We start from the raw sequence: 19,489 nt of genomic DNA on the forward strand, positions 1-19,489 counted from the left end.
CATTTCTCAAAGAAGTAAAGGCAGCAAATAATCATATGAAAAAATTTCAATATCACTAGTCATCGAGAGATGGAGATGAAAACAACACTGAGATTCCACCTCACCGCAGAAAGAATGGCTGCTATCAAGAAATCAACCAATAACACATGTTGGCATGGTTGTGGGGAGAAAGGAACCCTTCTGTATTGTTGTGGGGAGTGCAGACTGGTGCAACCACTGTGGAAATCAATATGGAAATACCTCGAAGAGCTGGGATTAGAGGTTGCATTTGACCCAGCTATCCCTCTGCTGGGTGTCTTTCCTAAAGAATTAAAAGAGTCATACCACAGTGATATATGCACATTCTTGTTTACAGTGGTACAATTTGTAATAGCTAAAAGTTGGAAACAGCCCAATTGCCAATCAGTTGGAGACTGGATAAAGATGTGGTTTTTCTATAAAATGGAGTAGTACTCAGCCATAAAGAATAAGAAACTAGAGTTATTTCGAGGAAAATGGATACGTATCATGGCCATACTCCTTTGTGAAATAAATAGAACACACGTGTAAATGCCAAATAGTTTCTCTAGTGTGAAAAACTAAAAGTGTAAATAAATCTGAATTGTATAACTGATAATGTTAAATAGGAAGAAAAGTGCTAAAGGTGTAAGGGAAGTGGGAGGGGTAGGGGAAAGGAAAGAAGGGAGAAGAAAAAATATGAGATAAGGGAAAATTTAAATAAAGTCTTTGTAAGTAGGGGCAGGTGGAGGGGGTGAAAGGAGGGTAGGATATAGGGAAAAAATGAGAACCAAGATCTGTCCTGTAAAGGCACAAGATCCCAATGGTGACTGTAACTGTACTGTATACCTAAAAAGTACCAATAAACTCAATAAAACAAAAGAGAAATGAAAAAGCATTAACTATCCATCATACAATTATTTATACAAACCCTTGTATTTATTAATTAAAGTATCAACATTAAATTGAACTTATTACAGGTTTCAAAATTTTGTACAATCATCCATTCTATTCCACTGATCTTTTGGTCTATTACTTTACCAGTACCATGCTGTTTTTATCACAGTGGCAACATCATCGCCCCTACTATTACACAACCAAAAGGCTGGGTCTATCTTTGAATTCACCTAAGAATCACATTCCAACTATTGGATCTGGTGAACTGAAAGCAGTCATTCTATATCTCTGACATAACTAAAATCTCCTTTGCCTTTAATAAAGACCTTTTCTTTTACCTAAACCTTGCACTAACATGACCACGTTCCTAACAGTACTGTATCACATGATTGGGTCAGATAATAAAGTGGGATTCTGCAGTTATTGATTGTATATTGTCTTTTTATATGAACCAATCACTTTTTAGAGTGTTGAAATTCAAACACTTCATCAAAAACAAACTTTTTGTTAAATTGGTATCTGCTCCACAAATTGGGGATCAAAATTATTCCATATCTTTATAGACTCATATTCCAATCTACAACATAAAACCTCCAAATTCCTAGCAGAAGGACATGAGTCTCCTTAGAATTCTCCTCTATCTTATATCTCTTTGGAAATTGAATTTTGAAGTTTTGAGGAACCTATGGTAACATCTTCAAAAGATTTTCTTTAGAATCCTTACAAGTAAATATTTCTTAAGTAGTCAGATATTGCTTTCAGTATAGAAATCTCACATAGCCTCACTATGCAGGATATCAAATCTAAAATCAAGAGGGATAGTATCATGGTCAGTTTTCATCACTGTGACCAAAAATACAACATGCACAATTTAAAGGAGAAAGTTGTTTTTTTTGTTTCTCACAGTTCTGGGGATTTGGTCCATGGTTGGCTATCTCTAAAGTAGAAAGATCATGGTAGTAGGGCATGGTGGATCAAAGCTGCTTAGTTCATAGCACTGGGAAGCAGAACATGGAAACAGTACCAGTGAAAAGAGACCAGAGGGCAGATATAATATCAAAGGTCACACCTCCTTAACCCACCCAGACTCTCCAAGTTTCACTTTACTGATCCTCTAGGAGGCTCCCAAGCTAATCAAGTTAACAAGATTAACTACCACAGATGATGTTTACAACTTGTTTTCAGTATCTGCATATGACTAAGTACTTGTTTATCAAGACAACTGTGGGACATGGATTAAGGCAAGTGATTAGCCCTAAAGAAACTGAAAAAAGTGAAATGTTTTTCATATTAATCAGAGACCTGTAAGGTGCCAGAAAGTTTCCCTGAGAAAACACATATCTTAGGTTTAACATCAACTAAGATACTTAGTAATTAGTGAATAAAGGAGGTAGCTGGATTCAAAAATAGTCCTTGTACACTTGCTATGTGACTTGCTCCCCCATTTGACCCCCACTTAATCAATATTACCTGGATGACAATACTTGTAATCTTACTGGTTGGTCATGATTTTGGCCCACCTCGTGCCTACCAGGTAATTTTCCATTGTGTCTTATAGTTTTGTCCCACCTTGTACCTGCCTCGCCACAGGGCTTGGCTGTATAAAACATCTTTGAAAAGGGTTGGGCAGGCAAACCACTTTCCAGTCCCCCTTCTATCTCTCTTAGAAGCTTTCTCTCAAAAAAATTTCCCTACTCTTAAAAAAATAAATAGTGGATGACACATTAAAGGGAGTATTTGGGCTACTTGACTTACTTCTTTCACCAAAAGAAGAGTGAGAAGTTTTTTTTAGGATCAATGGTTCTTGATATTAAAATCATCTGGGATTATTATTTTAATACAATTCCCTAGAGAAACACCCAAGATTAATTAAATAAAAGTCTGTGTAGGTAGGACCCAGCATCAATCTCTTCTTTAAAGCTCCTTGGCTTATTCTAATGTGGAGCATGGTTTGACAGGTATTGTTCTAGAGTACTGCTTAACAAATTTTAACATGCATACAATACCTAAGAACATTTTTTTCAGCTTTAATTGAGTTTATTGGTACATTTTAGGGATACAGTACAGTTACATTCATTGTTGGGATCTTGTACCTCTACATGACAAGTCTTGATTCTCATTTTTCCCCTTACCCCTGCCCTCTCTTCACCCCCTCCTCCCCTCCCCATCTACAACCACTTTATTTCCATCTTTTCATTATCTCACATTTTTTTCTTTTCCCTTATTACCCTTCCCCTACCCATCCCACCTTCCCTACACCTTTAGCTCCTTTCTTCCCATTTCTAAAAGTCAGATACCTAAGAATATTATTAACACAGAGATTCTGATTCAAGAGGTCTGGGTTAGAACCTGAGATTCTACATTTATAATAAGCTCAAATGTGATGCTAGTATTTCTGGTTCATGGGCCATATATTGAATAACAAAGTTGCTATAATAGTAGATATCAACCATGCAGCACAATAGAATCACTTGGGTTACTTCTTTTTCTAAATATTCATGTTTGGGCCCCAGGCACAGAGATTGGATAATCATGGGGCTCAGGCATTAATATGATTTTGAAATTCTCAAGGGAAGTCAGTATCTAGAATGACTGTTCTAGGGGGAAAAAGTCATTTTTCTCTTATCTGGAACATAGTACCAGATACCCACAATTTAAAAGAGGAAAAATTTATTTTGGCTGACAGTCTGTGGTCTGCCGGCTCCAAGGCAGAACAGCATTGCCAAGGAACATAGGAGAGGGATTTTGCTCACCTCATTGTGGCCAGGACGCAAAACAAGAAGCGAGGAGCCAGGGAGGAAGATGCACCTTTCTAAGTATATCTCGACCCCAGTGACCCACCTTGTCACACTAGGCCTCACCTCCAACCAGCAAGTCAGCCACATCCCCCAAGACTCAATCTCCTTCCAAAAGACCCAACTACGAGGGCATGAAGCGCTTGGGGCAAGTTCTTTATCTGAACCATAGCACTGACATAATGCATCCAGCCTCAGGAAAAAAAAGAAAAAGAAGGCAGAGGAAATGAGCAAATGATGAGAAAAATAACTTGTTTACAAAACCATTCTGAGATATGTTAATATACTTTCTCAAAAACTAGAAGATAATGAAGAGTCACCATTAAAGCTTAATCCAAAGGTAATCAATTCTTAGAAACTTAACAGGTAGTCTTTACTATTAAAATGGAACTAGATTAAGAAAAAATTCTGCCCAACTATCTGTTATAATCTTAAATTCTATCTTGTTAAACAAAAAATACCTGATGATGTGAGAGACAGTACGTCTATCTACTCTCTGCCCAAGGACTCACAGATACCATCTTTCCATTATGTAGAGCTAGGATACCCACAGTGCTTTCTTCCATGTGTTCCCTCATCGACCATTCCACCCCTGGCAGAAATACACAAGTACGTGTATTTGGAGTTTAATATCAATAAATATACACAATAATGGACACAAAGAACTTATTGGTAGCACCTTCTTAGGCAATCTTAAGACATACCTGGATAAATATAGCAGATACACTTTGCCTCGTTTAAAAATAAGCAAAAGCAAAAATATCAGGAGTCTGTAGAAATAATGCAAATCAATGGAGAATAAAAATAATCTTAACAGACCAAAGTGAGTTCATAGGTCTGAAAGTTATCTATTTTAGCAAATTTAAAAAAAAAAAAAAAAAAAAAAAAAAAAAAAAAGACCATGTCCAGAAATAGCTGGGATCCTCAGTAGACCATAACACATAGATAATATTGAGTAGAAAAACAAAAAACAATTAAGAAAAGACAGGAGGAAATGTAAAGAAAATAAGATAAAACAAATTCAAGAAAATTAAAAATACAACAGCAAAATTAAAACTATCATAGAAGAAATAAATGGCAGAATTGATAGCGCAGATAATCAAAAGGTAATATGAAAGACTAAACTTAATGGAGGAAAAGTTCAAAGAGCAGACTCTGGAAATCCAAAATAGAATCCTCAGTGAAGACATCAAAGGAAATATAATAGAATCAGATATAATAGTAATATATTCCCTAAGTGTGAAAATATCAGAGTGTGCATGTTGGGAATATTTTTAATACACCTACCATTAGCTTTATTTCAACAAGTTGTCTTAACTAAGAGGATACAGAAAAAATGTCTAAGCAATCAGGTTTAAAAAGACATAAATCTAAAAGAAAAAATGCAGAAGTTAGATATCTCTGTAACACTTAATAAAAAGTGAATATTGAACTTTAAAAAACTACTGTATTTTAGTTCTCAGTTTAGCAACACAAACACTAAAAAATCTATAGAATTTAAAAGTGAAATTGTTGCTCCTTCATTAACTTTCATATCCATTTAAGTTATTTCATATCTAAATGACAAAAAGGATAATGTAGATTTGAGGAAAGCTGAGGGACTATTTAAAATTGGAGAGATTCTATCATGTTTAAAAAGTGTTGAGAGCAATACAGTTGAAAGGAAGATATCTATTCATTTATAAATTGTGCACATTTCCCGGAATGATGAAAATAATAGAAAATAGTTCTTGATTTATTAAGAGGAAGTAGAGGATTGTTGAGGTACAGGCCTATAGACTTATATGTTAATAGAAAGAAAGTTAAGTGAGTTTTTCTGTATGATATATTTTCTCTTTTAGGTACATTCTACTAAATGATATGAAAAAATGATTCAGAGAATGGTAAGGTTGAGAAACCTTAAGAAACCAAGAAGATACAGTAAAATCAAAAGGAATGTGGAAGATTCACTTGAATCAAGAATTTATAATGGTTACAATCTGCCAGTTGAATTACTATTTTCAGCACATTGTATCTATTTGACAAGGCAAGGACAAATCAAGGATATGGAAGAACCCCAACGTATGTTTTTTTTGTGGGGGGACATAAATATACAAATAAAACTGAACCGATGACCTACAGTACTTAGAATACTGGCAAAATATTAATGAAATTACTGGTTAGGAAATCAGAATAAGTGACAGGAAAAACAATAGTAACTTATTTTTAAAAAATAGAGAAGTCAAGTAGTCACCCAAGAAAGCAAGAGAGAAGCTACTGTCAGAGACCTAGGTAAGTGGCTTAGTGATCTAAGGTAGAAAAGTTATGGATGAGTTCAGTGACAGAGATGGTCATAAGACATGGGAAGATCAAGGAGTAGAAAGCTAAATTCTTTGCTGTATCATTTCCATTGGTTCTCATGGTGTTCAGGAATCATTAAAAACTATACAAACGTATATGTGAGTATTTCACATAAACTTTCAAAGAACACCAGAAACAGAACACGCAAGTCCAAGGTGAAATGTGGACAGCATCAGGAATAGTATAAATGGGAACTTAATAAAGCCATTTTCCCTTGGATATTTCAAATTTCTTAAGGAAAGACCATTGTTTATTTAAATTATCAGAAGCATGTACAAATAAGCTTTACTACTTAAAGGCATTATCTACCTCATAAAATTAAATCAATTGTTAATTTCATGAAGCAGATACATAAATTAAAAACAAAGGCCAAGCTTTCTCACTTCTTCTCCCCATCTGCTCAAAAATCTTACAAAAGTATAGCAATTTTATGAATAGCAGCTATTACTAATAATTATGGATTACAGAAGTATGTTATTATAATCATAAATTTATTAAAAACAAGAAGAATGATACTTACCAAAAGAAGGTGACTCCCTTCCATCCTCTAATCCTGAATCTCTCTCTCTGTCTCTCTTTCTATGTTTATGACCACGATGTCTGTGACGTCGATGGCTTTTTCTTCCTCCCAGGGGCACATGAACTCCAATAAATAGTGTTCGATGACCTTCATCGGGAAGTAAATGTACACATTAAACTTTATACTATTCCAGAGTGCAAAAAGTGATGAATTCCATATAAATGAATTCAACAGTTCAAGTCAATCCAGAAAATTGCTTTTGGGTGTTTATGACATGTAAGTGTTAGGACTTGGCACTATATTTTACCAGTGTACCTAAGTAAGTACACTACAAATCTATCACAAACATTTTAATACCAATTATATCATTTTATATTTTATAATAATGAATATATTGTCAATCATTTCTGTCTATTCCTTATACTTTATACTCTTTTCATTAGAAAAAACTGCATGGCCTTCTTCCTATATCAACTGTTATCTCACCAATTATCTTCTCTTTGGGTTAAGGTAAATAATCTCTATTTCTAATAAAACAGATTTAAATTGATGACTCATCTCAAATTCCATTCCATACACCTGTGGTGTATGTTCTCACCGACAATTCTCTTCTCACGTCTCTGTTCATCCTCATCCTTTGTTTAATTCACATTGTTTTTGTGCTTATTCTTATTTTATTTATCCATTCAAGATTGGGATATGAAGGACTCTGTTCTTGGCCTCCTGATTTCAACTACTATGTGTAGGCTCTAAGATTTACATCTTGATGCCAGGATTTGCTCTTAGACTGCCAAGCTACAAGTCCGCCTATCTACTAGGCATATTCACCTGGACATTCCCCCTACAGAATGTCACACTCAGCATGTCTCTGGAACTCCGCCTTTCCTTTGTTTTCCAGGTATCAACTATCTATCACATCTCAAAAAATGTACCATCTATCTGACCCTCTCAAAGGCCATATAAATTATTACCAGGTCTTGACTCCCATATATCTCTTGAAATATCAATCTCTATGGGTTCTTAGTTCGGATGCTCATCATTTCTTAAAAAGACTATTAAAACATTCTCCTTACTGATATTTGTTTGTTTGTTTTGTTTTTGATTAACTTCAATCTTGTCCCATCTCTTATATATCCTGAAACCCCATAACTTTATTTTATAAAGTAAATTGGTATTAGTGCCTTGCTTTAAATTTATTGATTTTTCTGTTGTCCATAGAATAAAATTTTTAATTTTTGAAATACTTTTAATATTTTAGATATTTAAATAAAGTGCCTAAATATTTTTAAATATTTTAGATATTTAAATAAAATATCTAAATAATTTGGTACTGCAAACAATATCTGACCTCTTCTTATTTCTCCAGCCAGATTTTTAACATTAATTCACATACAACAATTCTGTTTGTGTTTCTGCATCCCTAAAAAACCAGATGTTCTCAAATCCCTCTTTTTTTTTTTCACTTGATGCTGTTCTATGATACTGGAGATTAGCAAATATAACTTGATAGAAAGACAGGGTATCATACGCAAGACTGTATAGCTGAGCTGTATAGCTAACTATAGAGCCCAGAATGAAGAGGCATGATAAACTAGGTGACAAAAAAAATTCAAGCAGCTAGAGATCCCAAGGATACTGAGAAAAAGCTTTCCTGAAAGCAAAAAGGTAAGCACTGCAGCTGGGTGTGCAGGAAGAATTGTAAAAGTTCAGAAGGCATGCCCTTTGGGAGAACAGTAAGATCTAGTATGTCACCATGCAAACAAGTTGCTTATGTATTTACCAGCATATGCTCATTTACCACCTGTACATCTTCTTTGATGAGGTATCCTGATCTTTTCCCATTTTGTAATTTGGTTGTTTTCTTATTATTGAGTTTTAAGACTTCTTTGTATATTTTGGATATAAGATATCTTAGTTAAGGGTACTGTAACAAAAACTATAGGATGACTTAGGAAATATAAATTTGTGTCTCCCAATTATGGAGGATCAGAAGTCCAAGACTGAGGGCTCTTTTCTTGGTTTGCAGATGGATACCTTATTGCTGTATCTTCACATGGCAGAAAAGAAATCATCTTGGTTTTAAGGGCACTAATCCCATTCACAAGGATTCTACCATCATGAATTAATTCTCTCTCAAATTGATTCTCATTTCCACAAACTATCACACTGAGGATTAGAACTTCAACATATGATCTCTGAAGGAGACACAAGCATTTAATCCATAGCATTCTGTCTGTAGCCAATTCCAAGTTCACTTAGATTTCATTTATCTTTCAGAAATTATATAATTTTGTGTTTTACATTTAGCCTATGATCTACTTTGAACTATTTTTATGAAAAGTACATGGTCTAAAACTAGATTCTTATGTAAATAAATACTCATTATGTATAAACTCTAATCTAAATAGTTAATGCATTTATTCAGTATTTATCTGAGTGAATTGAAAACTTATGTCCACACAAAAACATGCACACAAATACTTACAGCAATTTCCTTCACAATTGTAGAAAATGGGAAATAATCATGAGATGCTTCAATATGAGTGAATAAATTTTGATACATCCATATAATGGCATATTACTCAGCAATAAAATAAATGAACTATTGGCCACAATAAAACATGGAGGAACCTTAAGTTAATGTTGTTAACAGTGAGAGATAGTCCTAAAATGCTACATACCCTATGATTCCAACTATATAACATCCTGAAAAAGGTAAAATGGGGGTGTGGGTAGGGATGAAAAAAGAGCACAGGGCACTTTTATGGAAGTTAAATTGTCATGAATGATACTATAATGGTGGATACATGTCATTGTACATTTGTCAGATCCATAGGACTATACAACACAAAGTGAACTCCAATGTATTCTATGGACTTTAGTTAATAATGATCTATTAATATTGATTCAACAAATCTACTGCACTAATAAAATATTAATAATATGAATAATTGTGCAGTGTGGTAAGGAGGGGCCATATATGGGAATTCATATTTTCTGTGTAGTTTCTCTGTAAATCTAAAATTGCTCTCAAAAATAAAGCATTTTTTGTTTGTTTGTTTGTTTTTTGGTACCAGTTATTGAACTCGGGACCTTGTGCTTGTAAGACAGGCAGCAGAAACACTGAGCTAAATCCCCAGCCCTAAAAAGCCTACTTTTAAAGAGAAATTTACTTATAAGGAATCAATTGTATAAACAAATAAGGGAAAATTTATGTGAGCAAGAAAATTGACTTTGAGAGAATTGTATGATTCTTTTATGAAACCAATAATATAGTGTGTCAAGAAATATATTGTCCTGTCACTATGGACTGAATGTTTTGCCAATCCTCAAGTTTTTATTTGAAGCCTCAATATTGATATAACTATAGTAGGAGATAGGGCCTACTATATAGAAGAAACTAAGATTAAACAAGGTCATAAGGCGGCTTGCATCTGGTTAGTATTCTTAAACAAGAGACATTAAAAAGCTCCCTTGATTATGTTCTCTGAGCACACTGCTGTACTGTGAGAATGTGGTGAGATAGCCTCACTCCCAACCTACTTTGAGGGCATCTTGATCTTGGACATAATACCACCAAACTTTGAAAAAATTAAAACTTAATTTCTGTTGTTTAAGCCACTTGGCTTATGGGGGTTTTTTTTGTTTTGTTTTGTTTTACTACAGCCCCCAGACAGCTAAGAAATGTCTAAACTAACATTTTTATAGTAACATTGTTTAAGAAGACATATTATTAATGTTGTAAGATTTCATAAATATCTAATGCATATCATTTAGGCTGACAGTGCTTTTTAAAAAAAATAAATGAATTGCACAATAACGAATTTGACTTGTTTGGTACTTATGTTACTACTTAAACTATGTAACTTTTTCTTTATAAAAAACAAAATATATTTGTGAGTCAGGGTCAAAATACTTCCAAATTCTATCAAGATTGGAAATATATGGCATTCTTCTAGTGCTGGAAGAAAATCTAAACATATATACAATATATAATACATTGAAATAATTCTCAAAATAATTACAGAACTATCATCTCAAAATCTGCAAGCTGAAGAATAGTTTCTATATTTAGGTCTCTACTCTGTATATATTCAGGAAGACAAGTGAAAATTGATAATTGGTTCAACTATTCATACATCATTAAAATGCAAAAGAAGACTTTTACCAATAAGAAAATCTCAATTTTTGATAAGAAAATAAAGGAAAGTAAATTAATATCTATATATCAATATGTATGGTCCTATTTATTATTCTATTTACTACAACATTATGTTATGTGAGAAAATGCAGAGTAGTAATTTCAAAACATGGGCCAGGGATTGAGCTCAGTGGTTCTGCCACCTGCCTTGAAAGCACAAGGTCCCAAGATCAATCCCCAGTACCAATAAAAACCAACCAACAAACAATGTCAGTGATTGAGTCAAATTCATGCATGAAAATCTTGTCTCTGCCAGGTATGTTTATGCAACCTTGAAAAAATTACTTTTATCTTTCTCAACCAATTACCTCATCAATAAAATGAAATTGTAGTCCCTATATCACTAAGAAAGGAGTTTTTTGCCATTCATAAAACAAGAGATTCAAAATATTTCAGGTCACACAACTGACAGATCTACTCGCCTCCATTTTCAGTTTAAGCAGCACAGAAAAGTGTTGAGAATTAACCAGTTTCCACCTCTTAAGTGTTAAAGAAGAAAGTTTTGAGAGCACTGGAAGCAATGTTAAGTGAGTCCTCTCACTTAGAGAGGACTGTCCACCTGAATCTACAATATAAGCTGCCCTCCTGTAACTCCTTTCTTGGTGGAGCTTTTTCCTTTCAAGGTAGAAATAGAACCTGTCAAAATTAGTACTGTCCCTGTGATAGCATACTGTGAATTCTCAACTATAGCTAAAGTGTGAGGGATACAAGAAGACACCACATAGTGTGATTTAAAATGCAACTTTAAGAGAAATAATAAAGGACAAAAGAGAGGTCAGAAAAGAGAGAAAGAGGTAAGCAGAATGTGGATGGGCAGAAAATTCTAAAAAGAGAAGAGAAGGAGAATTATAAAACAGGAAAATATGAGTGGAAAGAAACAAGTACATAAGTTTTATAGGAATAAAAGAGACAGAAAATACTGTAATAAAGATTATAGGTGACACCTTTATTATATCAAAGAGAAATGCAGTAAAGTAATTATTTTGTAAGATATTTAGTATGTGTAAAATTCCAAGCTAATAAAGATAATCTCTATTCTCCTATTTCTTCCCAAATACTTAAACCCTTTATGTGAACCAAAGATTCCATTCTCCATCTGTTCCCTATGGGTTTTTTGTGTTCAAACAAAAACCTCTTTCTCTGGAGGACACTACTTATCTTTTAACCTCCCAGTAATGCCTGTTTCTCTCCATGTTTTCATGCAAATAGAGATGTGTTTCTTTTCCTACTGCCACTGCTTGGATGACTCGAATAGGTAAGGGTTTCCTTGTTCCACTCTCATCAGACCATATCTGTCCACTGTCCCTGAAGTCTGTCAGATTCAAATCCCATAGTAAATTCTATAACTCGCTACACTTTACTCCACATTTGCTGTTATCTTAGGAAGATCAAGGGAATTACCACTCCTCAAAGATTTGATTCCCTTGCTTAGTGTCATTCTTTCCAATATTTTTCCTGCCTTAATTTGTGAGATTTTCTTTTTTTTCCATTCAGTTTATTGGTAATTTTTAGGTATATAGTACAGTTACAGTCATCAAGGGATCTTATACCTTTACATGACAGGTCTAGGTTCTCATTTTTCCCCTTACTCCCTCCCTCCCTATACTCCCTTCACCTGCCACTATTTACAAAGACTTTGCTTCCATTTTTTCCTTTTCTCATATTTTTTCTTTTCCCTTCTTTCCTTTCCCCTACCCCTCCCACTTTCCCTACACCTTTAGCTCTTTTCTTCCTATTTCATATTCTCAGTTATGCAATTTGGATCTTACATAAACTTTTAGTTTTTCACACCAGAGAAACTATTTGGCATTTACACATGTGTGTCCTATTTATTTCACTTAAGGTTATGGCCATAATATGCATCCATTTTCTTATATATGACTCTAGTTTTTCATTTTTATGTCTGAGTAGTACTCCATTTGATAGAAAAACCACATCTTCTTTATCTAGTCTCCAACTGATGGATAATGGGGCTGTTTCCAAGTTTTTGCTATTGCAAACTGTGACACAATAAACATGAATGTGCATATATCACTGTGGTATGATTCTTTTAATTCTTTAGGAAAGATACCCAGCAGAGGGATAGCTGGGTCAAATGCAACCTTTAATCCTAGTTCTTTGAGGTTTCTCTATATTGATTTCCACAGTGATTGCACACTCTGCACTTCCCCCAACAATGGAGAGGGGTTCCTTTCTCCCCACAACCATGCCAACATGGGTTATGGGTTGATTTCTTGATAGCAGCCATTCTTTCTGTGGTGAGGTGAAATCTCAGTGTTGTTTTCATCTCCATCTCTCAAATGACCAGTGATGTTGAACATTTTTTCATATGTTCCAAATGAATTTTTGGAAAGTTTCCTCTAGTTCTGTGAAATATACAAATTTTTGTGTACGAAAAGGTTATTGATTTTTGAGTGTTGACCTTATATCCAGCTACTCTGCTGAAAGTGTCAATTATGTCTAGAAGTCTTCTGGAAGAGTTTCTTGGGTCTTCTATGTAGAGCGTCATGTCATCAGTAAATAATGAAAGTTTAACTTCTTCCTTTCTTGTGTTTATTCCTTTTGTTTCTTTCTCATGTCTAATTGCTGTGGCTAATGTTTCCAGAATTATATTGAAAAGGAGTGGTGGTAGTGCGTATCCTTGTCTTTTCCTGATTTTAATGTGAAGGTTTTCAGTTTTTGGCCATTTAATATGATGTTGGCTGTTGGTTTTTCACAGATAGCCTTTATCAAGTTGAGATAAACATCATCTATTCCGATTTTCTGCAGGATTTCTTTATTATGAATGGGTGTTGAATTTTGTCAAATGCTTTTTCTGCATCTATTGATGATCCCATGGTTCTTGTCCTCAACTCTGTTAATATAGTGTATTACATTTATTGATGTATGCATGTTGAACCATCCTTGCTTCCCTGGAATAAATCTGACTTGGTCAGGCTGTATTATCTTCTTGATGATTGTCTTTACTATGTTTACCATTATCTTTTGCATCTATGTTCAGTAGGGAGATTGGCCTGTAGTTCTCTTTCTTGGTTGGGTCTTACACTGGCTTTGGAATCAAAGTAATACTTGCTTCCAGAAATGACTTTGGAAGTATTGTTTCCCTTTCAATTTCACTGAAAGTTTTAAAGAGTCGTATCAGTAGTTCTTCTCTAAATGTCTTGTAGAATTCAGCAGTGAAGACATCAGGACCTGGGTTTTTCTTAGTTTGTAAATTTTGAATTACATTTTCAATTTCACTGATTGTAGTTGGAGTGTTTAGAATTTTTTAATCTTCTTCATTCAATTTTGTAATTCATAAGTATCTAGAAATCTGTCCATTTCTTCTGTGTTTTCCATTTTATTAGAATACAGTTTATAGAAGTAGGTATTGATGATCCTCTGGATTTCTGCTGGATTTGTTGTGACTTCACCTTTTTCATTCCTAATTGCATGGACCTGAGCCTTTTCTTGCCTTTTTTAAACAAGGTTGGCTAAGGTTTTATCAATTTTAGTTTTTCTTTCAAATAACCAACTCTTAGAGTCACAATTTTTTGTATCTTTCTCCCAGTCTCCATTGCACTGATTTCTGTTCAGTTCTTTATAATTTCCTCCCCGTGCAAGATTTGGGTTTGTCTTGCTCTTCTTTATCTAGGAGCTTATTTATTGAGCTCACTCTGTGTTCCTAGTCTGGGCATTCACTGCTATGAATTCACTGCTATGAATTCTCCACATAGAACTACTTTCATTGAGTCACATAGATTCCTGTATACTGTATTGGCATTATCATTTATTTGTAAAAAGTGACTACTTTCTTCTTTAATTTCCTCTGTGACACACTGATTTTTCTGGAGAGTGTTGTTGAATTTCCATGTGTTTGTGAAGTTCTTGTGGTTTCTTAAGCTTTTGATCCCAGCTTCATTGCACTATGATCTGATAATATACATGGAATCACTTCAATTCCTTTGTGTTTATTTAAACATATTTATGAGCTAATATGTTTGCAGAATAAGCTGTGTGCAGCCAAAAAGAATGTATATTCTGATTTTATGTGATGTAACATTCTGTAGAAATCTATTAAGTCCATTTGTTCAAAAGCTTGGTTAAGTTCTAATATTTTTGTTGATTTTTTTGTCTAGATGATCTGTCTATTTGTGATAGTTGGGTATTTAGGTCCCCCACTACAATTGTATTAGTGCTTATTTGGTTTTTCATGTCCCTTAATATTTGTTTTGCATAGTTGGGGTACATTTATATTTATGATTGTCATCTCTTCCTCTTGTATTGTTCCCTTTACAAGGATGTAGAGACTTCATTATCTTTCTTAATTAGTTTTGTTTTGAGGTTTACTTTATCTGAGAATAAGATGGCTAACCCTACTTTGTTCTGGGCTCCTGTCACAAGGGCAACTGTTTTCCATCCTTTCACTTTCAGTCTATGAATTTCTTTTTCAACTAGTAGTGTTTTGTACAAAAATATTGTTGGATTTTGCTTCTTAGTCCATTATGCCTGTCTATTTCTTTTGGTTGGTGAATTGAGGCCATTGACATTGATGGTTATAACTGATATGTACTGACTCATCATTGTCATTGTCTTGTCCTGTTGTTGACTCTTTTTAATTTTTGCCTTCTCTCTTTAGCTTCTTGCCTTTCCTAATTGATTTGCTCTGTTAGACCTCACAGTATTGTGACCTTCATTGTCTTTTTCTAAGATATTCTTTAGAATTATTTGGAGTGCTTTTTTGGTATTCGTGAAGTTTCTCAGGTGTTCTTTGTCATGTAAGAATCTTAATTTCCCCATCCATTTTAAAAGAGAGTTTTGCAGGATACATCAGTCTAGGTTGGAGGTTGTTTTCTTTTAGGGCTTGAAATTCCTTACTCCAGGTTCTCCTGCACTTTTGTGTTGAAAAGTCTGGTGTGATTCTGATGGGCTTTCCTTTGCATGTGTTTTGTTTCTTTTCTCTAACTGCTTGCAGTATTTTGTTCTTCTGTTGGGTTTCTGCATTTCCACAAATGTCTACATGTACTTTTATTTTTTTTTTTTTTTAACCATGGCTAGTTGGAGTCCTATATAGCTCACTTATCTGTATGTCAAATTCTTTTGCTCTGTTTGGGAAATTTTCTGCCATTAATTCTATGAACAGGTTTTTTTTATGTCATTTGTATTTTCTCATGATACTTCATGGATTCCTATCAGTCCTATTCTACTTTGCATCATCTACGAGGTGGTGGATCAATTTCTCATGATCCCTTACTGTTTTTAAGAGATCTCTCTTTAGTGGTCACTGGCCACAATTTTTTCTTCTATGTCTGATATTCTGTCCTCAGATTAAGTCTAGTCTACAGTGTGTATATAATGTAAAAAAAACTCAGTGGAGTTTTTTAACTTCCTAGATGTCTGTTTGAATGTATTTCATGATTCCACTTCTTTCCTATGTTGGGCATTCATGGTTTCCATTTCTTTACTATGCTGGGAATTCATGGCTTCTATAATGGTCATGAACTCATCTATTTTTTGTCTGTTTCTGTTCTAGAGTCTCTAATCATGTCTTTCTTGCACTCACCATCTCAGTAGCTATCTGAGAAATTATTTCTGTTTTGAATTTTTCTACAGCCTGATTGATCTGTTTTGTACTTCCTGTGTTATGAGTTCAGGGTATCCTGGTGGTTGATTGTCAGATTTTTACCACCTTGTTTCCCCTACAATTTGCCATTAATGATCTGGAAGTCTGTATTTGTGCCTTGGTTGAGTGTTTTCTCATTTTTATTTCTGTTGTTGGTACTGTCCTTGGTTTAATGCCTGGGTTAGTATTTCAGTCTTCCTGATATAGCTAGTCTCTAGTTTTGAGTATCTAATGACTCCAAGACACTCTCATTTTCATCATATCTAGAAGGACAACTCATTAAATTAATCACAATCTTTTAGCACAATTGATACAATCAGCAATACCACAGCATCAAGCACAGCTTAGAAATTGACAATTTGTGGTCGTTATTAATGTATCACTATTAACCATGTGAATTAAATCAAAATCAAGGAAGAGCCCAAAATTTATAGTGAATAAACTCTTCAATATAGCAACTTTAGAAGAAGTTAGGAGAGGAATACATAGTTAGAAGGACAGCAAAAGGTTTCAAGTGAAGCCAGGATGATCACACAAACTCTAGGAAACTATTGAAGACAAGAGGGAAAGACAGAGTGCAAGAATAAAGACAAGAATAGGACAACTTAACAGTAATTGGAAAGCTATAAAATGTACTCACTTTTCTTTGAAACTAATGACAATCAAGAAAAGTAAAAACAGAGAGGAAAAGAAAAAGGAAGAAGAAATCTGAATTAGGGCAAAAAAAAGGAATAAAATTTAAGATGAAGAACAATGTGGGAGGTCAGGGGTAACGGGAAAAAATGAGAAACAAGACCTGTTATGTAAAGGTACAAGATCCCAATGATGAATGCAACTGTACTGTATACCTAAAATGTACCAATAAAATGAGGAAAAAAAAGAACAATGTGGGAGAGCAAGTGATTGAGTGGGAAAATGAAGAAGGAAAAAAGGAAGAATTTGAAGAGTGGGAAAAATAAAAATTTTTAAATAAAAATTAAAAATAAGTGGAAAAGAAAAAAAAATTTTGAAAGGCCTCCTTAGGGATATATCTGTGCTCTCACAATAGACAATATGAGCAGCAATGTGCAGAACTAAGTCAATTAGTCTCAGTAAGACAACAGCAAACCCATTGAGATTCAGGCTGAATTCTGGCTGCAAGGCCCAAGCTGAGCTCCCTGATCTCCTTCAGGTTTGAACTCTGCAAGGTTCTATGGCAGGTAACAGCTGCCCTGCCCCTGAAGATAGTTCAGGTTCTGATGAAAGTTGGTGATCCCTTAAACTTACCAAATATAGAGGTCTGTTGTGTCTTTATTGCAGTTGTTCACTTCGTTCTGTCTTCTGAAGCTCAGTGCAATGGCCTTTGTGACCACCAGTGCCACTGCAGTGTGGATCCAGATACCAGCACAACAAGGAGTCCTGAGAGCACAGGGGAGGGGATCCTACAAGGGCCCTGTGCAGTTAGACAGTCCCCACCGGACTGCTCTGATGATGGCCTGGGGAGATGAGGGGTGGAGAAGCAACCTTGCTCCTTGTTTTCCCTGGGAAGTCCTCACCAATCAATTTGTAAGATTTCAAGGCACATGTAATGATTCTTGAGACTGTCTTTCAATTCCTTGAATTTTTATCTTACAGTGGTCTTGTCATCTTATGCTTTTCATTAGTAATAATTTCAACATCTCTGTCTTCTCAACTTTATATATTATATCGCCTCCTTTTTTTTGAGAATTCATACCTTTCTTTGGAACTCTTTAGAATGCATTCCTGTGGTAGAATTCATTCAAATATCCTTTAGTCCTACTAAGAACTCATAAGTTTAAAAATATGTGGAGTCTGAAGCTTAAACAATAGTGGAAATCCTGCTTAAGAAAATGATTACAAGCCAGGTGTGGTGGCGCATACCTGTAATCCCAGCACTTGTGAGGCTGAGGCAGGAGGATCACTGTGAGTTCAAGGCCAGCCTGGGCTACAAAGTGAGTTCCAGGTCAGTCTCAACTACATAGTGAAACCCTGTCTCAAAAAACCAAAAAAAAAAAAAAATTACAAAATTGTGACTATAAAAGTAGGTATGGGCAGCCTGCTTGGGTCCATTTGGCAGGGCTGGGTAGCTGCACCCTCCCCTGCCTGCACACCACCAGCCCCAGAGAGGAAGATGAGATTTTGGAAAGCCCATCCGAGATCTGCTCTCCCTCTGGCCTGCATGGGCCCATTCAGCGGAACCAGGTAGCCATGCCCTCCCCTACTTGCAACTCCATCAGCTCCAGCAAGAAAGATAGCTCTGCAGACGCCCCTGCAACAACCCCCGCTCAGACCTCCTGATATTGCCAGTCCTTGGACCCACTCTGCAGAGGCATAGCTCATCATAAAGGGTATTATTCTGAGCTCCCAACTTTGAACATTTTTAAACAAAGGATGGGGAAAGCCTGTAGTAGAACTGTGTGGAGTTCAACCCTGCAGGAGTTTGGGGAACTCAATCTGGGCCTTGTGGCCTGAGGTCAGTCTGAGTCGTGGGGATCTGCCATTGGCTAGGTGAGATCAGGGGACTTGGTACTGCACATGGCTGTGCACATGGTATATTATGGCAGCAAGAATATAGTGTGAAAGAGGCCCCTCAAATTCATTTTTTTCTTTCTTTTCCTCATTCCACTCTGCAAATTCTTTCTTTTTTCTGTCTTCTTTCTCCAACTCAGTCTCTTGCTCCACCATATTATCCCTCATCTCCCTTTCTCTTCCTGCTCCTGCCCTAACTCAAATTTCTTCTTTTATTACTGTTTGTTTTTTCTTTATGTTCTTTTCTTCTGTCATTTTACCTCTGTCATGGGTCAATAGTTTCAAGGTAAAATGAGCCCTTGTTACTGTTAAGGGGATATGTTCATGTCCTTATTCTTTCACTTTGTCTTTCCTTTTGAATTTAATAGTTTCCTAAAGATTGTATGGTCATTCTATGTCCTCTGGCTTCACTTTTAACCTTCTCCAATTCTTTCACTTATCTACTCCTCTCATCCCAACTCTAAGCCCCCATCCTAACTGGTAAAGATGCTATATTGAAAAGTGTATTCACTGCAAACATATGTTGGGCTACTGCTTGATTTTAATTTAATTCACATGGTTTAAAGCTGATAGATTAATGACTACCACAAGTGGACAATTTGCAAGTT

The 19,489-nt window shown here is 35.1% G+C and overlaps 1 protein-coding gene across 8 annotated transcripts in view; it reads right to left on the reverse strand.

Moving 5' to 3' along the window:
• Positions 1–19,489, reverse strand: part of Slc4a10 (solute carrier family 4 member 10) — a 319,554-nt gene that overhangs the window by 128,064 nt on the left and 172,001 nt on the right. For all 8 annotated transcript variants that reach the window (XM_019204974.2, XM_010606839.2, XM_010606841.3 and 5 more), the window contains one exon: positions 6,550–6,696. In XM_019204974.2, coding sequence (XP_019060519.1) covers positions 6,550–6,696 — 147 coding nt within the window. The remainder of the gene's footprint in view (positions 1–6,549; positions 6,697–19,489) is intronic.

The sequence above is a fragment of the Fukomys damarensis genome, unplaced genomic scaffold (assembly GCF_012274545.1).
Source record: "Fukomys damarensis isolate Sample0158 unplaced genomic scaffold, DMR_v1.0_HiC HiC_scaffold_26, whole genome shotgun sequence".
NCBI lineage: Eukaryota > Metazoa > Chordata > Mammalia > Rodentia > Bathyergidae > Fukomys > Fukomys damarensis.